At 36.5% G+C, this 20,765-nt stretch overlaps 1 protein-coding gene across 1 annotated transcript in view; it reads right to left on the bottom strand.

The window, feature by feature from the left end:
• Positions 1 to 1,936: 1,936 nt before the first annotated feature.
• Positions 1,937 to 20,765, bottom strand: part of LOC128018859 (voltage-dependent R-type calcium channel subunit alpha-1E-like) — a 133,203-nt gene continuing 114,374 nt past the window's right edge. The window contains exons 31-49 of the mRNA XM_052604682.1: positions 18,798 to 18,999; positions 16,773 to 16,937; positions 15,573 to 15,686; positions 15,311 to 15,430; positions 15,005 to 15,115; positions 14,383 to 14,448; positions 14,141 to 14,232; positions 13,790 to 13,958; positions 13,362 to 13,489; positions 12,769 to 12,865; positions 10,642 to 10,747; positions 10,439 to 10,546; positions 10,125 to 10,225; positions 9,782 to 9,879; positions 9,250 to 9,373; positions 6,692 to 6,820; positions 5,715 to 5,856; positions 4,805 to 4,980; positions 1,937 to 4,432 (exon numbers count right to left, since the gene is read on the bottom strand). Coding sequence (XP_052460642.1) covers positions 3,941 to 4,432; positions 4,805 to 4,980; positions 5,715 to 5,856; positions 6,692 to 6,820; positions 9,250 to 9,373; positions 9,782 to 9,879; positions 10,125 to 10,225; positions 10,439 to 10,546; positions 10,642 to 10,747; positions 12,769 to 12,865; positions 13,362 to 13,489; positions 13,790 to 13,958; positions 14,141 to 14,232; positions 14,383 to 14,448; positions 15,005 to 15,115; positions 15,311 to 15,430; positions 15,573 to 15,686; positions 16,773 to 16,937; positions 18,798 to 18,999 — 2,740 coding nt within the window. The 3' untranslated portion in view covers positions 1,937 to 3,940. The remainder of the gene's footprint in view (positions 4,433 to 4,804; positions 4,981 to 5,714; positions 5,857 to 6,691; positions 6,821 to 9,249; positions 9,374 to 9,781; positions 9,880 to 10,124; positions 10,226 to 10,438; positions 10,547 to 10,641; positions 10,748 to 12,768; positions 12,866 to 13,361; positions 13,490 to 13,789; positions 13,959 to 14,140; positions 14,233 to 14,382; positions 14,449 to 15,004; positions 15,116 to 15,310; positions 15,431 to 15,572; positions 15,687 to 16,772; positions 16,938 to 18,797; positions 19,000 to 20,765) is intronic.

The following is a 20,765-nucleotide window of genomic DNA, read 5'->3' on the forward strand; positions in this document are numbered from 1 at the left end:
ATTTAAAACGATTCAGTTCGATTTGGTGAACTGGTTCAAAAAGATCCGGTTACATCGAATGATTCGTTTGCGAACCGGATATCCAGACTGCTTTGTTTTGAACTCTGTCTCACAACAGACACGAAAGAGAAAGAAAGCTTTTGCTATTTTTGGACCAAAATGTATTTTTGATGCTTCCAAAAATTCTAACTGTCCCTCTGATGTCACATGGACTACTTTGATGATGTTTTTCTTACCTTTCTAGACATGGACAGTATACCGTACACACAGCTTCAATGGAGGGACTGAGAGCTCTCGGACTAAATCTAAAATATCTTAAACTCTGTTCCGAAGATAAACGGAGGTCTTACGGGTTTGGAATGACATTCGATGATTTTTCGATGAACTAACCCTTTAAGGAAGACATTTTATACTTTCCCTGATTTTATATCAGTTTAATTATATATTAACCCCTACATTTACCCATCACAGAAACATGTCCAGAACACTAGATGTAGATAAAAACATATTTTACCAATAAAATGTCCTCACTAGTGGATTGTCATATTATTTCATAATAACAAGTAGTTTTTTTTATCACTTCCATATAGAAACTTTCATTTTCTTTTGTGAAGCTGCTTTGCAACAATGTGTATCATGAAAAGTGCTATTTAAATAAATGTGAATTGAATTGAATAATAGTCAAAACAAGTACACACACACACACACACACACACACACGCACACACACACATACACACTCAAATGGGCTTATGCACCCATAAATATGCACATACACATTCAGCAGTTAGTAATTGATTAGTAGAAATAACACACACCTCTCACTAGAGGCACTTCATCAGTCTAAAATGTAATACCTCTATATAGAAATATATATCATTCAAATTGATTGATTTATTTTATTTTTAAGAATGATTACACAAAGAGACTGTGAAGCATGAAAGTAGCCTGCTTCCACTGCCAGTATCTTAGGGCTTTTGTTGTGATAAAAAGAAAGATTTTGATCATATTGTTGTCCCTTTTGAAAATGTGACATCTCCTGTATACAGACAAATGTTTGACTGATGAATTTATTTGTTTTGACCAATGGCAGATGGTCTGTCTCGCTTCAGCTCCCTCACATATTCTGACCTGATGTAACAGCCAGATTGGTAGCACTTGGAACAGGTTCAGCATTATATAGCGCTCTTGGCTTCAGAATGCATCACCTGTCAGTATGGTATGTCTATGTGGACTATTCTCAAACCCTGGCACATTATATTCATCTGATCTCAGTGTCTTTCTCCACCCACGAGCAGGTCAGTTAAGTCATTAACAGTTTAGACTCGAAGCTGTTTTTGTGTACTATTGCAGAAGGCCAGTATTATTCATGTCAAATGAAAGGTCTTAAGAAAATGTCAGGCTGGCAAATCTATGAACAGTCACCGCATCATACAAGCTTTTATTGATAAAATATACTTTAAGAAGGGACAGTGGAAATCAACAACAACAATAATAATACCTTCAACTACCTACCCATCTCCTCACAAGCTTGTTTTTCATCAGAAATGTTTCTAAAAGGATAATTAAAGTCTAATACTATATACTTAGCACATCTGTGGGCATTCTCACTTTTTTTTTTTATAGAAGAACAGATGGTTGGGCATTCAGGAAAGTGGGACAGGCCAAATATAGACATCAGCATTAAATCATCATCAACAACATGCTGCTGAATCACTATAGAGACTCTCACAGCTTATAAATAATGGCAATACTGCCAATAGAGCCATATAGGAGGGAAGAAATAGTTTTCAACACCCCCAGAGCTGACTGAAAACAGTATGCTAGGATCACAGAATCTCTGACCACTCATGCATGGCATAGCATCAAGTATAAACTGTAAAACAAAACACACAGAACATGAACCATTAGATTAAGGAAGCAGAGACTCGGCTGCTAAGGGAATCTTTTTTATTTCATATAATTCACAAGGTAGCGACCCCCAGCAGGGCATGAAGAACAAATACCAAATACTCTCTATTCACATTCAGGAGCATGTCAAGAAAACAAATTACAACACAACACATGATACAGATATTCTCTTAAGGGGCAACTGATTTTAAAATGCACTTAATAAGATGCTGGATATACAGAAACTAAAAAAAGATGTTTATTAATTTAAAAATGCTGTGTAATTATCTTTATTTTCTTTGTTTCTTTGTATTGTTTGTGTGGAATCAAGAGAGGAGACATGTTGGGTGACCAATTACTTTGGTTCCATACTTCTGCTACAGTGCTTAAAAGACTAATGTTACACGCTACACCCATTTCCTACAGCTGTTTCAATTCCAGCTCACCATATTCAGTCGAAACGTACATTTTGAATTCCTGCAAATGCATTTGTAAGAGCAGCTTTCCTGCTAAGCCTAGCACGTAAGAAGGAGGACAGTTTAAACTACAGGACTCGTTCAGTTTCTAAGCCAAACTATGTAAGGGAATTCACAATAAACATTAAAAATGAACCCGAAGGCAACAAACACTCATTGTAATTGCTTTCCCATTCTATTAATAGAGCTAAAGGGGTAAATCACAGTAAAACATGTCACGGTCATATCTTACCCTTTTTGTTGTTGTTGTTGTTGTTCCTTTGAAATTATATTTTGCATAGGAAGGAAGAATCCCTATTTCTGTACCATTAAGATTATTTGCATTGTGACATTATTTTTATGACAATTAAGTACATTTTGATTTAAGTAATGTTCTCAACCCATTTTATTTTTGTATTGTATTTACTGCACAAGTAAAACATTTTATGTAGCAATGCAAAAATTCATAGTGGTTGCTTTCATAATGGACACTTCGTTTTCTTTCTGCAAAATATAATAGCTTACTTTTACTCTTGGCTTTGTGGTGAAATAATGACCCCGACATGCTTTGTGAGATTCACCCAAAGAGAGACTTCAGATATTTTCTTAAGGGGCAAAGATAAATTGCTAGAAAAGAATTAAGATGATAAAGTCTAAACAAATATAACATGGTGTATGTGGACCATAACCATCTCAAATAGTTTGCATAACAAAAAGAAAGGACAGGGACTGGTCATCATGTCACAAAAGATCATATCTTTAAGAACTTTAAGACAAAGTTGTTTGCAGAAAACATGGCTTGGAAACTTCTTAGTACATATATTAGATTTATAGTATTTACATACGATACACGAGTCCTCCATATAGACTCCACTGTTAAAGGCCAGGACGTCACCTGGATCCACTTGCATTAACGTCATGCAGTATTTATCAGGCCCTTTACATCCCTGTTACCTTCATGGAATGTCAGTCATTGTAACGATATGCAGTTAAAGGGGTATTTACCTCTTGTCAAAGACAAATTGAACATCACTTCCTTCATTCTTAGAGTGTGTATTAGAGCATAAGCTTGTGTGTACCTCCTAAATAAACCACAGGCACGGGCAGCAGAACAATCAGGATGTCAAATCCCCCATTAGGCATCTGTTATCTGCCCATCAGCCTCTGAAAATCAAAAACAAGTGGCTTTCACATGTATACCATGCCAGTAAGGGACCATGTAAACAATGTGCACAATGTCCTTATCAGTATACAGATTTTCTTTTTAGAAACCAGAGTGCGTTCAGGCAAGACCTAAATCCTGATGATGCGTTGGATGCATTTGCATTAGCCAGCACTTCATCTGTGGGTGGGTTCAGAGAAAGCGTAAGGGCACAGACCCGATCTTCAACCTCAGTGTGTTTATTCTAGGACTGTTGACTGCTGTCCTTTCCTCACAAGCAGTTTGTGATCTTCAGATCTTTAGTTTGGTTCTTCTGAGATGATCACACATCTCTGATAAGACTCCACATTCACAAACGCACAAATAAACACACAGTACTATTTATTCCGTAGATTGAGGCACAAAGTTTAGAGGCGTCAACCCAAACGTCAGTCTAACACCGGTCATCCTCATCAGTGTCACTGAGAAGCTCACAGCCTGATGTCCCCGATGCGGCTTGTGCTAGTCGTTTACGGAAATGTCCGTTAGGCACCTGCCAGGTGTGACGTAGTTGTGGAGCAGAGCTGATGGTGTTGGAGCATCCCAGACTGGTGGCCATGGCCGCCTCAAAAGTGAGAGTGTCCTCTACACCACTTGAGTCTGGAGTGTTAACATCCCCCTGCAGTGACAGGTATTGCTCCGAGATGTAGCGTTGAGGGGTAGAGTGGGCCATGGCAGTGCCCTGCCTGGTCCTGGTTGGACCCTTCTCTTCCTCTGTGGGCAGTGCCCGTGACCGTGCCTCTCCTTGTGTCTGATGGGCACGGCACACTAACGGAGAGTAGGAGATGTGGGGCCGAGGCCGAGAAGGTGTCTGTGGGAGTTGACGGCGCCCTCGGGGCGTCCCTGAATCAGAAGTGGGTGGAATTGGGCTGCCTGAACCATTTCCCTATAGACATAACAAGAGATGGGGAAATGATTGTGGGTTAATAAAGAGGGAGAGAGAGAGAATGAGAAAACAATGAGGTGATGGAAGGGAAAAAAATGCTTAAGTAGATGGTATGTACACTTCAATGTACATTAATGTTCAAAAGTTAAAACATTTGTTAAAACAAAGTTGTGCTTCTTAATATTTTTTGTGGAAACCATGATGCATTTCAGCATTGTTTTATAGGAAGTTCAAAAGAACTGCATTTATTTGAAATAGAAATCTTTTGCAACATGTTTTACTATCACAATTTCATTCTAACAATAATAATAAAAAAGACTAAATGTTCTGGCAGGTCTGAGACATGTCATGCACATGTGTTTGTCTCCTCACCTGTCTGAGGGTCGTGTGTTTCCTGCCCTCACTTGGCGATCGAGAGTGGCGTCTCTCCTGGGACCGACTCCTTTCCTCTGAGTTGCAGCGAGACACGTCTGGAGACAGCAGGTGTCTTCGCTCTTTAGACCGTCCTCTCTCTTTGTCCACTGGCTCCCGCAGGTTTGACCTGACAGCTGCACATGCACAAACATAAGCACATGTTAAGACAAGCGCAGACAAAACACACACACACACACACAAATGTGGCCAAGGCCTGGGCATCTTCATAAACATATAATATCAATCCGATATCAATCCTAGTCCTGGGGTCCCACTCCTCTGCACATGTTGTATGTCTATCTTAATTAATGGAGCATCCACTTGATGAGCTGATGATCTGAATCAAGTGTGTTAAATAAGGGAGAGACCCCAAAGGACAGGATAGAAACATTCTGTCTGAAACATTCTTTTTTCCTGCAATTCAAATCATTTTTGTGCAATTCTCCTCTATGAGCACTACACTTTTCACAAACACTGCAGTATGTACATAATCTCACAAAAGACTCAGTTATATGTGTGTTTACATGCTCATGCACTACAAATAATCTAAATAGTCTATATATTTTTCTTTTTCAGTCTATGTATAGGTAAAGATTTATATATATATAGTCAAAATCTGTCAGTAGGTTAGTTGTGAATAGGTTTATACTGTTTTACTAAATTGTTGTATATCTGTATTTATATAGCACTATGGTCCTGTGAGGCATGACATTTCATTCAACTGTATGTGCACACATGTAGCGGAATGACTATAAAGCTCAACTTGAACTTGAAAACCACTGCTGTAGACTTGTATTATGTTTTTCGATTTTAGTATTGACTTGCTACTAAAGAGCTCATGCTTTTGACATCCCTACTGGAAACTGACCTCTAAAGCTTCTTTGCCTGGGTCTTTCCAGTCGGTCTGGGCTCACCCTCTCCAGAGAGAACTCTTCCTGCCAGTCACCATTCACACACTGATCACCGATCGTGGAGAATGAGCGCTTTATCAGTTTACTCTCTGAAGACACCTGCTATACATCCACAAAACACAAAAAGACAAAGAGAACAAACAAAAGACGCAGACAAACCCAAGAGCACACATCAACAAACAGAACACAAAAACAAATTAATGTTATGCTGTAAGATTGGCACACTCTATCTTTGAAACCGTACAAAGTGACATTGCACTAAAAAATGCAAATGAAATGAGTTTCTATATATATATATATATATATATATATATATATATATATATAAACATTCTGAACTGAGCTCTAGCAAAGGCAACCACAACCTCCTTACATTCCCTGCTGGAAAAAAAAAAAAACTTTTTGGTCAAGCTTGCTAAGATGGTGTGTTTCTGGTAGCTGGTTACAACATAGGGCCCTACTAAATTAAACAAGCTGGTCCACCAGTTCTAATCAGTTTGACCAGCTAATAAACCATCTAAAACATTTTACCCCAATTACATCACATATATAATTGTTTTATACACTTATATTATATCAATATTTATATTACTTTTATATTTATTAAAATATACATATATTTTTTTACATAATCATATATAGACACATACACAGACTAGAATATTGCCATTATTCATATTTTAAACACTGTGATTGCATACTACTATTTTCAGAGATATCGCTACATAAACACATTACCAAAACGATTCAGAAGCTGGTTTTAGTTTGATTTTCCAGCAGGGTTAGACATTACATTGCCACCAAATCACAAACTACACCTTTCTACTCAGTTTCCATTCCTTCTTTGGAATCAACACCAATGCTAATGCTAACCACAGAGCAGATTTAGACAGAGCATCTAGTTATCGCTAGGCTAGGCTAACACAGGTAGTACCTGTGGCTCTACTGCCAGGCGAGGCATGGAAGAGGCTCGGATAGAGACGCCTCTCCCTGGCACTTGCAGAGGATCGGCCTGCATGCTAGTGGGGTACAGCAAACTGTTCAATTCTTTGTACTCTGGCACCTATGCAGTTAGAAAGAGAAAAAACGGGGAGGAGGGAGAGACATTCAGTCCTTACTTAAAAAAGAAATGTAAATTACACTTTGCAGCTGTAAAATCCCATTCACACCAAGAGCGATTACAATATCTATAACGATTTATACAATATTTAACAAAACTATATTTGCATCCACACCACCAAACGTTAAGATAACGTTCTGTTCATGGTAAGCTTGCACCTGCTTGGATACCTGAGATAATATTATGTTTTCATGTTACCCTGTTTGCTGTGTATAGCTTCTCTGCAAGATCTTCTGCTATTTTAAATGTGCAAGCTCTTTAAATTGGCATGAAGACTGATCAGCTGCTAGTGTTTTATAATTTATCAGCTATAAAAAATCATTCTGATCCTGATCACAACAATTTTGTTTTCCATGTATCATTATTGTTATAACTGTGGTGTGAACTCTGCTATTCTCCTAAATTTAGAATGATTTTTAGAACTTTATAGTCATAGTTATCCTTGTTGTTCTTGGTGTGAATGGGCCTTCAATATAATCGCACCAAGTGTGTCATTGTTAGGAGTGGACTCAGAATAGAAATGCAAGGTTATGTACTAAAGTCAAAATAACCTGACAAATGTTATACTTCTTTTTTAGGAGCAGGTATTTATTTAAAGTTAAGAAAAGCATGCATTTATATCCAAAAATGTCATAGAGAAATAGTAAAGTGACAAAAGTGAAGCATCATAAGCACAACATAGAGCAGATATGCAAAAGCAACTCAAAGGGGGTGTAGACATTTTCAAAGCAGAAGCCAAACATATTGGGCATACACACAAGGGCTCTAGCACAAAAAGAGTTTCAAACATAAACCAACTTAAAAAACTCTTAAGGTATCTAGTGTTATATTACAGTTCATAGCAGAGAGGCAAAGAAAAAGCAACCAGGAGGGGTAGAAAATAAGAGTACAAACAAGATCACAGAAAGATATCTAAGCTTGTGTATAACTGTTCACTGGTTATAGAAGTGCTGGAAGTCATCTGGACCTATAGCAGTCTAACCTTGACAAACCACATCTATACACCCTTCCAAACTTTAAAAGCAGCTCTCTGAAATCTCTCCCTTTACAAGGCAACAACGCAAATGATACAGAAATGGCAATAAAGCTGCAAATGTAAAAGAAAATGCATGAGGAAAAGTAGAAGCATCATGGATGATTGTGAATCAGGGAGGGGATGTACATGCAGATGACTTCCTGATAGATTTGATATCAATCCAATCAGAAGGCCTGTTTCTGAGTGCCTCTATGGAAACCAATTTCCGCAACATAAGAAAACAAAAATCATGCTAATAATAAATAATAATCTCATAATTATTATTTACCAAAGGATGACTTTTCTTTTTCTCATGTGGTGGAAAAGGGCTTCTGAGTGACTATTCAGTCATTTACACAGTGTAAATAGAAGTTAAAATGTGGACCGTATCAATCACACGGTCACTGTCACTTCTTAAAAATATTAAGCAAAAAAAGAAAAAGAAAAAAAAAATCCTGTGTAATCATGTAAACTTTCTATCAGATTTTAAAAATGAACCTACTCACTTACTAAACCATTGCAAGAAATCTTTAGAAGGAGATATCAAAAGTTGGAGTTTTGTGATTCTTAGCTTCAGCTTCATCTTTATGTTGAAATAAAAATGTAGCACATAACTGACAACGGACAGTTTAATTAACAATTGAATTCATAATTAAACTGTCCCAGAGTCCAAAAAAATCTGCTTATACCAATGTTTTATTTTATTTTTTTATTTTTTTTTACGATTTCCTTTCTGTTCTGTAAAGACTGTATAGAACAGACTGTAGAGACACAAATACGAACTATCAAACCAGGCCAGAGTAAAATTGTAGTGACTTATATATGCATATACGAGACCCACAGTCTCTGACGTGTCCTACTTTTCATTTTACTTTCATTTGTGTGGGACTACTTCTTTAATTCCTTGTATAAACTAAGATACCAAATTCACCAAATTCACAAGGATAAAACATTTTTTACTGACTAGGCACTGCGAATTGCAATCTGTGCTTTGCAAATCACATCACACTCGAATTAGACTCTGAAAAATTTGTTCTACTTTTCTATTTCTACTTTTAAAACGGAACAGTGTCTGGCTGTGTGGTATTCAGACCGTGTCATTGTTTGCATCACTTTTCCAACCTGAATTATTCATAAATTAATAAACATTGAGAATGAGCCCGAATTCACATACAGTTTGAGAATTTTAAATAGATTGTGAATCTGAATGTTGTTTCACAAAACATAAAGTAGATGTCAGGCATTTCATTCACATATATAAAATAATGAATAAAACACCTCATGCAAGACATATCGGCATACTGTATTAGTATGTCTGAGATGAGATGTATTTCTTTGTGTGTTTAGTTTTTCCTACCATACTCTGAAGGTGATACTGGTGTTGGTATTCATCCCTCTCTTCCATGCTGTCCTGGACAAAGGGTTGCATGAAGACGTCTTGGGGTGATAAGGGACTCGGTCCTACAAACCCAGCTCTACTCCTGAGGAAACAACAGAGAAACTTGTCAATTATGCTCATGTTGGCTTACCTTACAAATGCATCTACAAACAAGGTACAAACTGATCAGGGTTATTATTAACCCTAACCCTATAAACTAAAACATTGTCACTACTTAAAATAAATATTAATTGAAATTTATTTAAGCTAGTTGCCAAAGCAACATTTCTCATTTTCATTTAGTACTGAAACAACTAAAACTACATAAACTAAAACTCAGTAAAAACTATACAGACATAATAAAAAATAAACAAATAAAAATGACAAAATCAACAAAAATATTAACAGAAGCCTATATTATTATATCAATGATACTTAACATTGCAAACAGTTACATGGTGGATGTACTATAAGTACACACACACACAGCAGGTAAAATTACAGGGCAGACCTTGCACAGTTGGACAGGAATGGCAGAGCTTTGGCACTGCAGAGAATGTCCTGTGGCAGTGAAGATGCATCCATGCGCTGGAACATCGGTGCATGTTTCTGCAAGAGAACATTAGATGATCAGCACAAGTAAACCAAAAACAGTACATCTTTCCAGCTTTATGACATTAGCACTTCAAATTGAGATATGAAGGTTTTTATGGTATGTGTCTTCAGTAAAATGAACAGCATTCTATACAGTTAGATGGCAATGTTGCATTTACAAGCTGATTCAATAGGCGTGAGGTTGTTAGTCAACTAGTCTTTAAATCCGAAGTTCTAGTAGAGTTAAAAGACATCTTTACCTGTTCCTCAAGCTGTTGACGGAGCTTCTTAGCTTTGTTTTGTTTGTAGTAGTCCATGATCATCATGGCTGCATAAATCTTCCCAATGGTCATGTCACTGGCTGGAAGAAAGATTTGTTTGTTGTAGAAAAAACTAAGATTTCTATGCCGGCTGCAAATTACACTCACTTTCAAGGGAGTCAGTGGGCACCCCTACTGTTCAACAATAGTACTACAAGCATAACTGTCAAGATCAAGTTGAATTATACTAGAAACATTTTAATAATACACTATCAGAACAGTAAGGAAAAAAAAATCGCATTCAGATCGCTCACCTTTATGTATGGGTACTAGCAGATCAAGAGATTTCTGGGAGAGGTTTGGCCAGATGACACTGATTTCCTTCTGCAATTCTATGTCCATCTGACCCCTGTCCTCACCCCCTGTTACAAAAAGACCATTTAACTAATATTATTGTAAAGGAAAATCAGAGGAAGTTTGATTTTTTACAAAACTGAATATTATCCGTGGTGCCAACCTTGAGCGATTTTAATGTCCAGTGCAGTGCGTATCAGGGCCATAAGAGTGGAGGTGAAGTGGACGGACATGTCCTCATCCACTGGCATGTTCATCAGAACCAACCGCTGAGAGAAAGTCACCATGAGGACAAAAGACACATTAAATACAAGGACTGCAAAGCTAAGGAGTGAGTATGTTTTTAAAATAGCAATCTAATAGTCATCTACGTTTAATTGTCTTTAAATTTCTACAGTTAATACCAAGAAGATGTCACAACATCACACATTCATGCACACAGTTGAAACACATATACTGGATGGAGACAGAGCAGAGATTTATGCACAGAAATTGGAAAAGGATCACACTTTATGAATATGCCCTTTGCAATTTTTTTTTAACACTGGAATACATATTAGGATAATGACAGCCTTTTGAGGATGCTAAGGTGACATATTCAAATAAAGTATAATTGGTGGATATACAGGGACTTTACAGTAGGATGATTAAGAGACAATGACAAAGAATAAAATCACTGATCTTCTACAAATAATAATATAGATATATGTATTGCAATTATTTGACATAAGGTGGCCCTAAAACACTACTCAAAATGGAACTAGATGGAAAACAACCAAGTGCAAACGTTTAGCTAACTTGTGTTTCACAAATCATGCTCACTTGGTTCAATATGCTTTTACATAATGCATAGATACAGTATTCACATTGTTTAAAGTTTGACTTAAGTGTCCAAATACATCTTCGGGACACTTTAACTACAGCCTTGAGCTTGAGCCTCTTGAAAACAAGCAGACTTCATTCAAATCATAATACTGCAGACTACCTTATACGCCACTTTGGAGGGGCATTTCTTGCCCAGGCCAAGCGGTGGCGACATGCAGGTCAGCATCTCGTACATATCAGTGTAATGAATACGACCACTAGGAGGGGGCAGTCACCAGGGGCAATGTGATGAAGAAGAGGAGGAGGAGGAAGAATTGGGCATTTCCACGGAACGAGGGAGGAGAGGAAGATTAGCGTAGAGGAAAAAGGAAACAGATTGAAGACGAAGGAAGAGAGAGGAAAGGGAAGGTTATTTTAATGTGTTTCATACTTAAAATAAAAACTGTAAAAAAGGGAAACAGATTAAACATAGAGTTGAGGTCAGGTGGAGGTCTTTCTATGCAATGCTGGCATAGAAGAGGCTAAAGGAGAGAAAATATTAAAACAGCCAAAGATCTGATGAGTCAAGCTGGTGGATCTGAGGATTTGACTGGTTGTATTGAAAAGAAAGCAATGCTATTAAAATACATTAACCCACGAGGGGCATTGTGCTCAGAGCCAGAAATGAACAAATGGCAGCAAAGTTCAATTTTGTGGAAGCAAAAAAAAATATATATATATGTATATGTGTGTATATAATATAAATGCATAGATAAAAAAAAACATAAAAATACAGGCAAACAGAACTGTGATTAAATATAATATTTTTATATAATGTGTATTAAATATAATATTTAATTATATAATTCTAATTCAAAATATAAATCGGTAACATGTTTTTAATATGAATAATTATTTATAAAAAGTATGCCCTCATAAGGTAAAAACTTCCAAGTAGCAAATATTTCCCCTTTAAAAATATTAAACTAATTTCTGCCACCGTGGTAGGTCAGGGAAGAAATTAGCACAATGTTCTTTTGATTTATAAACAGGTGAGGCAATGGCGAACATGAAGATCTGCCACGTGTTCACCATGAGGAGTCTCCTCTAACCTAAAACCCACATTTATGGAATAATGTTCAATAAAAGCCCCAAATCCAATTCAGACACAGAGAGACTGAATCCCCACTTAACATCCATTGGCAGTGTTAGATATTATCTAATGGAGTTCACTGATGGATGGCTCTTAGTGTCATTAACTGCAGCAGTTATTCACACTTCAGGAGCGGGACACGGGCCAAAGGGATGAGCTGTCTCTCTGTGCACTGAGCTCTTGTCTCTGCCAGTCTTTGACCTGGTGGAAAGCACTAGAGTAGATCACAGGAACAAGAGGGGGTGAGGGGTGTTAGCTAGTGAAGCTGTGGGGAATGACAAAAGGAGAGGAGGAGAGAGGCAGAAGGGAAGTTTTTTCATGGGTGAGCCAAACCTTGCACGCCACCCTGTAGGGGCAATTCTTTCCAAAGCCCAGAGGAGGTGATATTGTGCGTACTACTTTGTACATCTCCTTATAGTGTAGTTTTCCACTGGAGAAGGAAATACTTGCCATTAACAGTAAATTAGACAACTTCAAGATACATGCAGTGGGAGTGGTTATTTTTCATGAAACACACTTTAAAGGGTTCATACCATACATTAGTGAAGTTTTTTTTTTGTTTTTACATCCTTTCTCTGAGTCTTAGAATCAAACTGTTGCCATTTTGCTGCTTTCATTTTGAAAGTTAGTGGTCAAATGACCATTTTCTGCAGCTTAGTGTCATTAAATGAGGTCTGAATTCAGCAACAGTTTGCTTTCTTAGTGTAATTAACTTTTTAATCTCAAAAGACCAAACAAGAGGAAAAAAAAAAAAGTAAAAAAGAAGTATTCATCACGATACGACCCCTTTAAGTAATCCTGCAAGGTTTCAAATAAGAGTAAAGAAAGAAATAGCATATGCAAGAAAATATGAATCTAGCAAATTACAGTATGTGTTTGTATTGCATTTGCATGTGATCAACTGAAAGGCCCATGGAATCTCTCACCATGCTGCACGGTCATACTCTCCCCAGATCCGTACAAACTCATCCAAGTGATGAGGACCCAGAATGGACGAATCACGTGTCAGGTACTCAAAATTATCCATGATCACGGCCACAAACAGATTTAGCATCTGAAAGAAAATTAGAGATGTGAAAATAGAGACAGAGAAACAGATAGAAAAGCAGAAAGGTATTGAGTGAGGATAAGACTGTTAAGCAGTGGCGCATATTCATGTTTTCAATTACAAGTTGCATTTTATTATTATTATGTTTTTTTTCTGTGTTTTTATTTTCCATTTTAAAATCTTGCCATATATATTCTATGTGCCAAAAATGAATTTGGTGTGAATAGGTATTAAGTGTGTGGGTTTTTTTAATGTAGAGGTTTGTAATGCTATGTATTTGTGTCATTAAAATGAATTTACTCTCACCAGAAAAGAACTGAAGAAGATGAAGGAGACAAAGTAGAAGTATGCAAATTCTGTACCACAATCTTTTTTCTCAGTTGTCGTTGAGTTGTTGAGTGATTCGTCTTTTTCACAATCCTTCTCTCCTAAACATGATAACATGATTTCTTGCCATGACTCACCTGTTGCACTCCTAAACAGACACACACACACACACACACACACACACACATATATGTATATCATAAATTAAGTCACATTTATTAATGTCCAAAGGGTGGATTGCTTTATTAGTAAAATAATTGACACCATAACATGTTGCATCCGTTTTTGTTTTGTTTTTTGTTTTACAACAAACAAAGAAGATAATCTTACCTAAACAACAGCATAAGAGCACCAAAAAATGACCTAAAGTTATTGTGTTCGTTGATTTGGCTTTTTGGATTTAGCTTGATGTTGCCAAATACCTTTAATGAAATTACAAACACATAAAAGGTGTCTGTTAAATTTCCAGGCTTATCGAGGTAAAGTAATATAAAGGGTGGCAAAGAAACAAAGGAAGATACAGAGAGAAGAAAGATGGAAACAGACAGTCTGGGGACCAAGAAAACCTTTACCTGCATGCCAATGATGGCATAGATGAAAAACAGCATGGCGATTAGCAGACAGACATACGGAAGAGCCTGCAAGACAAATCTCATGTTAAGTACTAAACTCAAAAATGAAAATGTTATTATATTTACATTTCCTAATGAAAATACAGGTGCTTGCAAAGGTAAAAAAATAAAAAAATAAATAAAGTTTGAAACATAGATGGAATGGTTCTCTTTCCATTAATAAACTATGTTACCCAGATGCTTGATGAAGACCGATCATTATTCAATAATGTGCAGATATTACAATTACATAATTGCTGGTAGTTACTGAATAGCAAGAACAAAAGTACAAAGCTTACCAAAAAAGAAAACACATTACAGTTATTATTTACAAAACAAATGTTTAATGGTTTAAAGTGGAAGTAACATTTTTTTAAAACCAATGAAGTGCAAAGCTTTGATGAACTTTTTATGTAACTGTTGAAACAACATTATGAGAACTCTTAATCTATTTTGTGAATGAAAATATTTTATATTAAGTGGCTTTTGTTCAAATAAAAGCAAAAATAATGTTAAGAAGATAAATACAAAAAGGAATAAGGCCTTTCAATGTAGTGCTACTGCTGTAAAAGCCATGTCTGACCTTGAAGGACTGGACAAAAGTCCAGAGCAGAATACGAATGGTGTAGCCCTGACGCAGAAGCTTAATCAGCCGAGCTGCCCGGAATAACTTCAGGAAGCCCATATTAAAACCCTGCAAACCAATCAGAACACAGAAGTGATTGTTTGTGCAAATAAATACAGGACAAAAACCAATCTGTTAATTAAGGTCATTGCTTATGGAAATAAATATTGTGTACACAGCAATCAAAACACAAAAGACCTTGCTAAAAAGTAATTAGAATACAAACGTAATTGCAAACCACTACTGCCTACAAAGAACACTTACTGTATATGAGGCAGACTGATTTTTCTCTTTTATATACTGGACTTTGTCAACCACAATTTCAGTGATGCTTCCTAGAACTGTGATAAAGTCAAATATATTCCAAGTGTCTCTGAAATAATTCTGAAAGATATAAAGGTAAAAATGAATGCTAGTAATACATTTTGTTGTTTTATATATATATATATATATATATATATATATATATATATATATATATATATATAAATACAGAAAGAGATTATCATATTCCCAGTGTGCTTACCATAATTCCAAATGCCAGGATCTTGAGAACACATTCCACAGTGAAAATAACAGTGAATACAGTGTTGAGGTATTTTAGCGCATTGTCATAGCCTTCAATACGAGGATCATGATGCTGATAGAATGCAAAAAGAGAGACAAACATAAACTCCATGTACTTCTATGTGAATCACGTGACGATCAAGCATTTTGAATTTCCATTGACGCACCTCTTTCTCAATGGCTCTGTTAGAAAACCTACATATCTGCCTAACAAAGTCTTGACAAACACTAAGTAAGGCAACAACTACAGTTGCAATCAAAATAATGAGATTTTTTTTTTTTTTTTGAAGTGGAGTGTTCCTTTAAAACTTTCAAATATTTCTTAAGAAGTATTCAAACTTCTTAAGACCTAATTATAAAACAGACATTCCTTTTCTACTAATGTCACTTAGGTCATGCAGGCTTACAGATAATGTTAAGCAACAGCCAAATAGCTATTTACAGTAAGCATCATTTTAGACATATTCAGGTCTAGAGACGTTTTATTGTTGAACACCCACATTTCACAATCCAATTAAAATTTTGACGGATGTTTATATGCCAATTAAGCACTTTGAAAATGAAAACTGAATGAATAAGTCAGACAGAGAGAAAAGAAACTGCTCACAGTTCAATGCTTAAAAATATCTGTGTTCTAATACTCTCTCTGTGTTTCACTGTAGAAAGACCACTGTAGACATGATGGCTAGTGGAGGCCGACCTCTAACACCAGGTGAAATTAATCACGAGAGATTTCAGGCTTAAACTAATGAGGAAATGTTAAATAGTAGATGGTGCTTAAGATCAATATTTAATAAGATGTGACTCATGACCGTCTGGTTTTCTAGCAGTATCACAGGCCAGGGGTCACCAGCAGGGACTGAAAAACAGCTAAATCAACCCAATTTACCTGGACAAACGCACACACAGAGAAAGAGGTATATACTCACAATTTAATTTTCATAAAAACACCTAAAATAATAATATTTCCTTCCATTTCTGTCATTATATTTAAGGCATAATGTACAGTTACTGCAAGTAAACGCTTTCTACTTCAGCATACCTCAACACAAAGTGGAGGGAAAGTATTTTTGCATGGCTATTAATAAAACAAATGAATGAATAAATAAATAAACAAATAAACAGTTCACAGTGCAGCAACAAAGTAATTCTTCCTTACCTTCATCATGAGAACAATGGTGTTAAGGGCTATCATCGTCAGTATTGTGTATTCAAATACGGGAGACACCACAAAGTGCCACAGCCGGTACTGTAAGGTCTCTCTGTTCTGAGGCATATAGCGAGTCAAAGGTTTGGCACAGATGGCAAAGTCGATACAAGCCCTCTAAGAGAGAAATATACAGTAAGAATGTTTGTCACACATTTGCAGTTAACCTCACATAAGATAACATAAGATTGCTTGCAACTTTGTGCAAGATTCAGGTCACAGTGTCTGAGAAAAAAAGCTAATAATACTAAAGAATGATTTCAGGTTCCTCTGACTTCCTAGTATGGACAAAAAATACTATTAAAATCAATGGGACCCAAAACCGTTTGGTTACCAACATCCTTCAAAATATAATCGCTTGTGTTCGGTAGAAGAATGAAATGGATTTAGATTTGTAAAGGCAAAAGGGTGAGTAAATTACAGATTTTTTGTAATTTTTTTTTTAGTGGACAAAAATAACAAAAACAATATATATATATATATATATATATATATATATATATATATATATATATATATATTAGTGGTGGGCCGTTATCGGCGTTAACATGCTGCGATAAAAAAAATATCGGCATTAATCTATTCTCAAAGTTGGGTCGGGAGCTGGGTCTATACTACGCGAGCTATGATGACTTTCACCTTGATATTTTAGCGTGGTTGTATACCTAGCCAAATCTGTAGGGGGCGAGAACGAGTCTTTAAACCTGTGTGTATGCCTATTGTGAAATTACCACATCAAACGTGACGTGCTAACATGGATGCAGCTGAAGCTGGCGGGTTAGCTTCAGGAATTTTTTTTAAGAAGCCTCCAAATGGAAACCTCGACAAGACGCATGCCTGTTTCACACATAATCCGTCTGCAGTGCATATGCAGCCGTGTGCGTTACGTATGTGGTGCAGAAGCAGCACAGACTCATACTCATTGTGCTTTCAAACAGGACTCGTTTGCAGTCCGCTACTCGGTACGTAAACGATCGCTGCATTGCTTCATATATATATACACGCAATGTATACGCACTGCAGACGGATTATGTGTGAAACAGGCGTAAGGTTGTTTGCACCTTGTGCAATGTGGAATTCATTTATAGCTTTCTCAAGCAGTTTGTGATGCATTTTGGAAACAGGAGATGAGCCCCTGGTCTAATGCACCACCTGTCTTGAGAAACCCGCTCTCAAAGACTTAACGTTACTTTTAGTCATTATTTTATGCCTTGGGCAGAATTCAAATTAGCCATTTTAATCTATATTAATCTAGATTAATTCCAAGATTGCAGTGAGATATATATATATATATATATATATATATATATATATATATATATATATATATATATATATATATATATATATATGTGTTAGGTGGGTTTAATCACGATTCATTTCAGAAAAGAATTGCAATTAATTAGTTCAACATTTTTATTCATTGACATAATATAAATAATAATATAAATAAACCTGAATATGCATGCATTAATCTAAACCAAAATGGAACTGATTTAACTTTGTTTTGACACTGTTCCTGGCGTAATTTTTTTTGAAGACTAGTAGGAAATAACGGATATCAAAGGGAAGGAAGTGCAGAAGTAGATTTATCTCTGAGTTTGCCATGAATGAAGATACATGTGCCAATTTCAGCAACATTAGCTTTGGGTTGATAATACATGATATTGGGATGTCCAGATATTCAGATACATCCAGATATTTGGATGTCAAAATAATGTCTTGAATCTGGAGCCCTTCTCATTCAAAAGGTCCTTTGAGACTGCTGAATTGAATAAAATTAATACTTCTATGGAAAGCACTCATGCCGTGTGTACAAGTGGCAGTGCGCTGATAAACATTCAACAGCAAAACACATAAGAACATCAAGACTTTTCTTTATGTTGCCTCAAGTATATGCAATTGCTTCTATACACATACCTACAGACATGCACTCAACTGGATTTGCAACATGAACATAAAAACAGGAATAATCACCTCGTTTTTCTCCAGACTGCACTCCTCCATCATTTTGTCACCCTGCTCTTGGAAGGTGATGATAATGAGAGCCACGAATATGTTGACGAAGAAGAAGGGGAACACCACAAAATAAATTACGTAAAAGATGGACATCTCCATTCTGTTTCCCTGACTGGGACCCCGGTCCTCCTCGGTCACATCCACAGAGTGCTGCAAAACTCTACAATACCAAACAAGTGTGTTTAAAGACAAAACTTTATACATTTATATATGATATGTAGTATTTGGGTACTTTTTGGCTGCCAAACGTTAGTGGAACATGTGAATAGTTATTGTGACAAACCACATTGTGATTACTCTGCTAGAACAGCGATTCTCAATTCCAGTCCTGGTGACCCTCTTCTCTGCACATTTTGTATGTCTCTCTTTGTTAACACACCTGATTCAGACTAGCAGCTAATTAGAAGTGAGCTCCGTGCTGTGTAGTGAACTGTGTTCCGATTGACATGGTTCCTACACCGTGTTCATTGCTCCCCACTCCCTGAGCATGGGAAATCTGTTGAAGTTTACTTCACTTCGAAACATTCATTCATGGATTTGCGCTACGCAACGTCTTCACACACGGACAAGTGTGACGTCATATACCTTAGTAAATAAATAAAATGTAAATTCACGTCTCGCACACTTAAATGCACTTTGAATGGAACACCTGTCCGAACTTGAGAGGGGAGCTAACTTCATACACACACTAAAATCACTTATAGACTAGTTGGTTTAAAATCACAGCAACAAAAAAAAAGGCTCAGAAAAGTGAAGTTAGTGCTCTAGCAACATTTGTTCAAACATGTCACCTGATTTGATATAAATTTAATGTAATGGGATCCACACAAGTGTGACTTAAATGTGCTGCAAGCAATGATTTTTGGCATATCAGATACAACAAAAGGTTACAGCATATTTAAAACACTATTTAAAGATTGCTTATTAGTGTTTTTTCAGAAATCATACCTGCTTTATTTTTGTATGTATCACTGACAAATATGCATCAATTCTACCCCTTTTTGCCTTGTTGAGCATTCAGGTTTGTTGGCAATGTGTTATATGACTTGTCTTAAGGCTCCAATATACTCAAGACGAAGTTCTTTTTCGTTCTTCGTTTGTGGTAAAACGAAGTTTGAAATACATGTGCAGTGGTATACTGATATCGAATATATAGGACTCAATAGACAATTGAACCAAGTGAAGATTTCCTTGTGAAAGAAAGCGGAGCCTCAGCACACACCTCCTATCACGCAATAGTCACAGACCATTGGTAGTACGAAGATGTTTTGCAGCCTGAATTAACTTTTCCCAAGAGTTTGCTTTGGCAAGCCATTTGGAAAAATTTGTTTGTTTGAACTCAGAGGGAGTGTCGGCCACATTAAAAAAGGTTAACAGCTTAAGTCATTTGTTGATTAATGCGTATTAGAGATGCGAACCGTTTAAAACGATTCAGTTCGATTTGGTGAACTGAATCATTCATTCGCGAACCGGATATCCAGCTGCTTTGATATGAACTCTCTCTCACAACAGACACGGAAGAGAAGACAATGCTGAATAAAGTCATAGTTTTTGCTATTTTTGGACCAAAATGTATTTTTGATGCTTCAAAAAATTCTAACCGACCCTCTGATGTCACATGGACTACTTTGATTATGTTTTTCTTACCTTTCTGGACATGGACAGTATACCGTACACACAGCTTCAATGGAGGGACTGAGAGCTCTCGGACTAAATCAAAATTATCTTAAACTGTGTTCCAAAGATAAACGGAGGTTTTACGGGTTTGAAACAACATGAGGGTAAGTATCAACTACATAAATTTGCTATGTGGGTGAACTAACCCTTTAACATAGTCACAACTGCTTGTTCTGATAGAGGAACTGTTCACTGGTGATGTCAACCCACACATTCATTTTTATTTTTCATTTGTATTTTGGTGTGTTT

This window comes from Carassius gibelio, chromosome A8, assembly GCF_023724105.1.
Source record: "Carassius gibelio isolate Cgi1373 ecotype wild population from Czech Republic chromosome A8, carGib1.2-hapl.c, whole genome shotgun sequence".
Taxonomy (NCBI): domain Eukaryota; kingdom Metazoa; phylum Chordata; class Actinopteri; order Cypriniformes; family Cyprinidae; genus Carassius; species Carassius gibelio.